The 7,200-nt window shown below is 35.3% G+C and overlaps 1 protein-coding gene across 1 annotated transcript; it reads right to left on the reverse strand.

Moving 5' to 3' along the window:
* Positions 1-1,228: 1,228 nt before the first annotated feature.
* Positions 1,229-6,932, reverse strand: LOC149791445 (cyclin-dependent kinase 2-like). The gene is made up of 2 exons (XM_089971360.1): positions 6,706-6,932; positions 1,229-1,310 (listed from the first exon to the last, which is right to left on the reverse strand). Exons 1-2 carry the CDS (start codon positions 6,819-6,821, stop codon positions 1,229-1,231), a joined length of 198 nt encoding a protein of 65 aa, XP_089827486.1. The 5' UTR covers positions 6,822-6,932.
* Between the last annotated feature and the right edge of the window lie 268 nt (positions 6,933-7,200).

The raw sequence follows: 7,200 nt of genomic DNA on the forward strand, positions 1-7,200 counted from the left end.
AACTGTGCTAACGTTGCTAGAACTGATAGTTCTGATGGGACAGTAGCCAAGTGTAATAGAGCATGTGATGTCTAGCTTAGATTTTGGAATAAAAACTTTCCTTGCATTGAGAAAATTTATTCTGATGGACAAAAAAGAGCTATATACCAGTGGTGTAAAGAATGTGGAAAATTAAACTCCATGGCAACTACTGGTTCTTATAATCTGCAAAGTTGCACATTTTCTTGGCATGAGACATCAAGAGACCACCTACTTGCTTGGTAGTCATAAAGTCATTGAACTGCACAGTAACATAAGCCTGTACAACTCTGCTTCAAAGTAGAGATGTATTTCCAGACTTTGCAGTCATAGCTTTTTGATGTCACCAGTGACAGCTGTGGCATGTAAGAGGCGCTTCAGTGTGCAGACAAAATAAAAATGAAGAGAAGGTCCAGAATAAAACATGAGACCTTAAGACAATTGATGTGAGTCAAAGAAGAGGGACCTAGTGTGGAGGAATACGATCCAAAGCCCAGCATCAGAAAATTTTGTGAAATGCGATATAGATGAAAGTGAATTATACTGTAGTTAAAGAATATGATATTTGTAGATGATATCAATTTTAATACACAATTTCTTAAAGAATAATAAATAATTACAAATAAATAAAACTAAGTTTTGTGTCTGTTTATTCCTGGCATTTTAATAGACATTTAGCTACTGCAACATGCTTCTAGGAGGGGACTGCAACTTTTGCTGGTGGGACTCCTATTTTTACCAAATTAGGAGTCATGAACTCCTAGTTTTAAAATCCTAGTGAGACCTCTGAACTTGTTTTAATCTCCTTACTGACAAAATTGTAGCCACTGCCACTTCAAAGAATCCCTTTACAGTCACTCTGACTCTTTCTGATAATGTGGACACTAAATACTTGACACTCACTTTATAGAAACAGACGGCGCACAGACAAATTTGCCCCCCTCCCCCAACGAAAAAAAACCCTGGCATATCTGAGTCTCTGCCCCTTGAGTCTTTTTGCATTCAAAATTAAAAATGCGACAATTTTTCAATCCAGAAGAATGCTGTTGGTAGTGTTGTACTGGTCAATGCTACTTGGGGACAGATATTCAACTAACAGTAGCAAAGAATCGCAAACCAATCTAGATTTTCTTTTTGTGATTTCTGATTACCCGAACAATTACCAATGTAAAAGTATGACTTTTTAAAACATTTAAATTCTCCAACATCATTACCTTACAACATTTGGATGACTCAGCTCCTTCAGGAGGGAAATCTCTCTGATCGCAGTGCTTGGTACTCCTTCAGAGTCTCTGGAAGAAAAATTATTAATTTTACCAGCCTATTTAGTTTGTATTATCTTACAAAAAGGAGAAAGCATAGCTTCAATTATGACTGAAAGTAAAGATCTCTTGAACCCAAACTGGACACAAATACCAAGTCACTCCAAAGGCTTCTACTAGGATGATTAGGATGGGTCCTTGGATCATTTTACATGAATCGGGTCTTGCACTCATTATAAATCTAGTAGAAAACTAGAAACGTGTTCATGGAACAATATGCCCTACACAAGTACCTGAAAACTGACCTAACTACAAAACCTCACCAAGATGTGCAGGATGATCTGATATGGATAATACAATATGCATTAACCAGTGTCATAATACAATAATACAAATATACTAATGGAGTACAATTATAAAATCGAATTGCTGATATTAACAATCCTGCAGGATTTTAAAATATGTTTCATTTGGACAGGAAATTATTATTGACTCCTGTGAACTCCTGAACTTGACTTCCTCCCCTCCCCACCATCACTTAACACCTGTCCTAAAATTTCACCCAAATAATAGTGCTCTAACTTTGCAACTAAATGTCACATTTGCAGCAAAAAAATAGCAGAATTAATCAGGGAAAAATGTACAGTGGTTGTCCTGTTGTAACCTCAAGAATCAGAATGCATATATTAGCAAAATGGCATCAACAGTTTTAAATTACAAGTATACACTGCATCAACACTTTGAAATTACAAGCATACACCATATTTCATGCAAAAAAACATTTGGCCTCTGGTAAGTCGTAGCAAAATTCCATTTAAAATGTGTGAAATCAATTGGACATCTTCACATCTAACTAGTCTGGCTTGCAGTCGGTAAGTCACCAGTCTAATGCATAACCTCAGCAATCAATTTCAGCTAATGGTACGTATCTGGAAACGTGGATGGAGAAATAACACAAAATTTAGTCTGCAGTAAAATTACTGATATTCAAACTATCATAAATGCCGAATCATCAAAAACATGGATTAAGGTCCCGATATAAGTGAACTGTAGGCAATATGTAGATAGCTGGACCATGGGATGAATGTGTGCAAGATTTTTTATGGCAATCCTCCAATTGGTTAGGAGGTGTAATGATATCAAACATTTGCTAATGGACTAACAGATGGACAAATGACCATCCCATAAGCTCTTCTGGTGACCAATAGAGCTATAAGTAACTTTTTGCTTTTATATATTTACTCTTTCATTTGCAGTAACTAAAACCTTCACCTTTTGCCATCTCCTACCATTAATTACCCATTCAAAAGATTTTTGTTTTCAATGAATATAGCAACCAACTTATTTGGGCTTGATGGACTAAACTTTGAAACGGCCTATAAACTTTCGAGTAGGCGACACTAAGTCTTTTTAAGTTTTAGATGTATTTGGACAGCCATAATAAACAATTTAAAATGATTTCAGCCAGGTGTGTTAAAGCAAGCTCAAAAGGTAGGAGGATAAAGGCCAAACTTGTAAAGTCATCATGATTTTGTTAGTGCATATACAGATCTAGAACAGCTATAGATCAACACCAAATTATTGATGAAAATGGGACACTTGTTCCATGCTGTTGCCAGAGTTATCTTCCCTATTCAAATCATGCCCCAAGAGGTTCATCCCTTTTTAAGCTTGGCCTACATTACAATTTAAAAGTTATTCTAACTTGTTTTCAACCAGTCATATCACAATCATGACTGGTTTTTCTTTCATCTCTTTCAGGAATTCAAAATGGACCATAAAACAAACACCCAATAAACTGAACGTATAAGGGACACGCTATAAGCATATTGCCAAAATGGACCTACTCACCCCACCCAAGTTTATATTTAAGTCAATAAATAACAATTTACGTTATAAGCCTGTTTGATAGTTCATAAAGCCCTATTGTCAAAACACGTAGATGGTATAAAATAAGTCATGCTGCTTAATTGAACCAATTCAAAACTCAGTCTGTCCCCTTGATTTTCATGTTAAGTTCATAAGTGACAACTATGTATATGTAAACAACTGATAATTCATATCCCATACTTGGACCTGAGATTGCTGCACATGCTACATGTATTTTAACTCGGATTAAGACAAGATTCAGCTTGTAAAACATTTGACTGTTGACAGTACCTGACAATTTAGGTAAAAAACCTTTGAATGTTCTGATAGTTTCATTCTGCAATATATAGGTGCAGATGAAAATTTTAATCGATAAAGACATGCTTCCTGGCCATGCTGCACAGTACAGTGTATGTTGTAGGATGGCTAAAAAACTGCAGTGGTTTATAAATCCTAGATGATGTTTCCTTAAAATAAAATGTTATTTATCAAAATGTCTGTTGATGTACATATTTTTCAAATTTTAAATAATGAAGACTAATGTATTGTTTTGGTCAGGAAGATCAGTAAATCAACTTGATGTGTAATGCTGTGCAATGTTTGGTACAACCAATTATTAGCTTTTCTTTAGAGATACCAATCATCCATTCTTTAAGGAAAGACTTAAAAGACAAACCCTACTTAACTGACATATTAAGTGGAGATGTGGATATATATCATTCCATTACAAGGGACATTCCTGTGACACTGGCAGCCATGCGTGTGCATTAATTATACATGGTTGATGATTTGTTAAACATTTACTGGAAGTAAATTAAACAAAGTTTTTACATATGTAAATGTAGCAGCTTTATATGGGCATGGAGTTTTTTCAAGAATTTTTCTTGATCTGACATGTTTATAATTGATAAAGATCCCACGGCTCTAATATTTTTTCAGTTGTATAACATCCACGAGTCATGCTGATAAAGCCTCTTTCACTTAACATCTGGCGCCAACATTTACAATACAAAAGGATCTGCTATCCAATTCTCTTAACATAATATTAAGACAAGATGTAGAAATATATCATTGCATTACAAAGGGATGGTCCAATGACGCTGGCAGTCATGTGCGTTCATTTAATTTTACATGGCTAATGATTTGTTAAACATTTACTGCAAGAAAATTAAACAAAGCTTTTACATATGTAAATGTTGCAGCTTTACAATTATACAGACCTTGAGTTTTTCCAAGGATTTGTCAATTTTTCAGCGATTGCTACAAATCTTCAAGGGGTATTTGTTCTTAAATAAATTCAACTGAAGTTGAATACATCATTGCTGACAAACATTCAATGCATCATCCAGTAGCAACTGGAAGGATGTGGAAGGTTTTGCAAGGTGCACAGCCGAAACCACAATGCCAGAAATTATTTCATGTGAAGTGCAACCATAAACGATTAAAGTTCTTGTCACAAATGGCACAATCCATGCAGATTAGCACCAGAATACACATACAATTATGTATCTGTCATATACCACACTAACTACTCTATATTTCTAACTTTCACAGAGTGATCATACGAAGTCAACTCCACAAATTCCGCAACAAGACAATGTGTTCAACCTGAGTGCTATATTACTCTCACTCTCAGATTCTTCTTGTCAAATTTGTAAAGCACAAGATTTGTCCTTTTCTTGATTTGACATGTTTACAATATATAAAGAACCCTCAGCTCAAATATGTTTTCAGTTCTATAACATCCATGAGTCATACTGATAAAGCCTCTTTCACTTGACATCTGGCACCAATATTAATAACACAAAATGGTCTTCTATCCAATTCTCTTCACGACTGCATGGCTGTCAACAGAATTTCAAGATAACATGCCCCAGACTTTCACTCATGGAAATCAAGAGTCTCCTGCCTATATCTGAGGTATAAACTTGGAAGTCCCTCTCTTTCAAAGGGATGTGATGTGATGTAATTTTGATTTTTAACGTAGCTTTAACAATTTTTCAGTCATATCGCTACGATGTCTGCAATGTGGCAGTTTATAGTGATGTCTAGCACTGGGGCATCATGCTGCAGACATGTATCATGATGTCCCACCCAGTCACATTAACCTGACACCAGGCCGATCAGTCCTAACACTAACTCTTAATGCTGAACGCCAAGCAAGGCAGCTATTAGCACCATTTTTGTAAGTCTTTGGTATGACTGCTGGGGATCGAACCCACGACCTCCCGCATCCGAGGCGGATGCTCTACCCACTAGGCCATCGGAGCGGTTTTCAAAAGAATAGAAAGTATAATGAAAAACAATAATGAAAAACAACAACATCAATAATAATAATTAATATCTGGATTGAATTCTTAGTCATTTATAATATCACACTACAAGGAAATTCATAGCCATTTATAATATCACACTACAAAGAAAACATTTTTCAATAAATAGAATGTCAAGTTTAAACATTATGCACATAAAGTTTTTTTTTAAATGTTACCCCTACAACAATACTAAAAACAAAAAATAAAGCACAAGAAAATTGTCAACAATTAGTTTCAATCCAAAGAATGATTGATGGAAATTCAGTGAAGTTTTTTTCTACAAGTAAAATAGTATCTGTGTCATCCAATATCTGCAATGTCTAGTTATATTATTTCTAAGACAAACAGAACAAATAAATAGAAGACACAACTCCAAAATTTACGGACTTACTGCAATCATCAAAGATGTTGAACCACATCACAATTGTTGCTTGAAAAACTGGCCCAAGCAAATATGGCAACCATGTTGCTTAAGAAACTCTCGTTTGAATCAAAACACAAATATGTGTTTGGGATCCTCATGCAACAATCTGGTTACAAATCATAAATCAGTGAACAAAATGACTAATGTTTTGTACATTTGTATATCTCTGATGCCTTGTTTTTAAAATTGTTGAGGAGGTACTAGGACAAGGGAGGGTGTGAGAATACTACACTCTACAGTCACTGTACAAATACTTTTCTAGAATTGTTACACTGCAGCTGTATGAATAGTCTTCGTCAATGATACTTCATGTATTACATGGCCAATATACAAATATATACTTCTAAATTACAGGACCCCACTCACCCACTCATGTACTAGCAAACCAAGTCTGGTTATTTCTCACACGTTTATGCAAGCAAGATAAACCAAACTGTCATGAAGATCTTACAAATTCCATTCTTGTGTTAGGCATGTTGGATCTTATTCTTTTATGGATATTAAAAAATGGAGTTCTACATAGAAGGGTGGTATGGTCTGGAATAGTTTAAGATACCAAGACATGATGTTATCCGTCACAAAAACTGTTAAAAGTTACCGAGAACATACTCAGAGTCTGATGATGGAAGAGGGCCTTGAGAAAGGAGCGGGGTGGGGGTATATAAATCCAAGACTTTATATTCATCTTCCATGTGGACAATGGTTGTGATGAATAATAATAACCATGAACTTATCATAACTCTACTCTTTTCGTTAAATACAGAACAGATTTACTCAAAAATATTTTGACAGATGTGCTTGACACGTTTTGACTCACGCATCCAGACGAATTTTTTTCAGGGCAACCATGTTTCCGCTGATCTTGTCACGCGCTTTGTAAACAACGCCATAGGTCCCTTCGCCAATCTTTTCAATCTTCTGGAAGTTCTCCATGACTTTCCTTCAAAAAGATCCGCGAATTCTTATTCTACCCCATGGATTTTGCTGATACAAGCGCAAATATTCATTGTTTTTGTTTGATGTTGTCTGTTACGTGTCGCGAGACATTTCCCGCGCATTTTTATCTCATTCATTTGATTGGCTATTGTATGCGTCAGTGGGTGGGGTTTCTGCAATGATGAAGGTCAAAAGACCATAGCTAAAATAGAAAACTCCCTTTATACATATAGGGTAGCGGTTGCCAATATTGAAAATAAAAGAGAGGTTGTTTAGGCGAAACTTGTTGAAAAAGATTTTAAACATGTTTGAAGTATTTTATGAAAATAAGTTCGTTTATGGCGATTTCTAACTATAACATACTAATGTTAATAGT

This window comes from Sinohyriopsis cumingii, chromosome 9 (genome assembly GCF_028554795.1).
Source record: "Sinohyriopsis cumingii isolate HCF-2022 chromosome 9, ASM2855479v2, whole genome shotgun sequence".
Classification (NCBI taxonomy): domain Eukaryota; kingdom Metazoa; phylum Mollusca; class Bivalvia; order Unionida; family Unionidae; genus Sinohyriopsis; species Sinohyriopsis cumingii.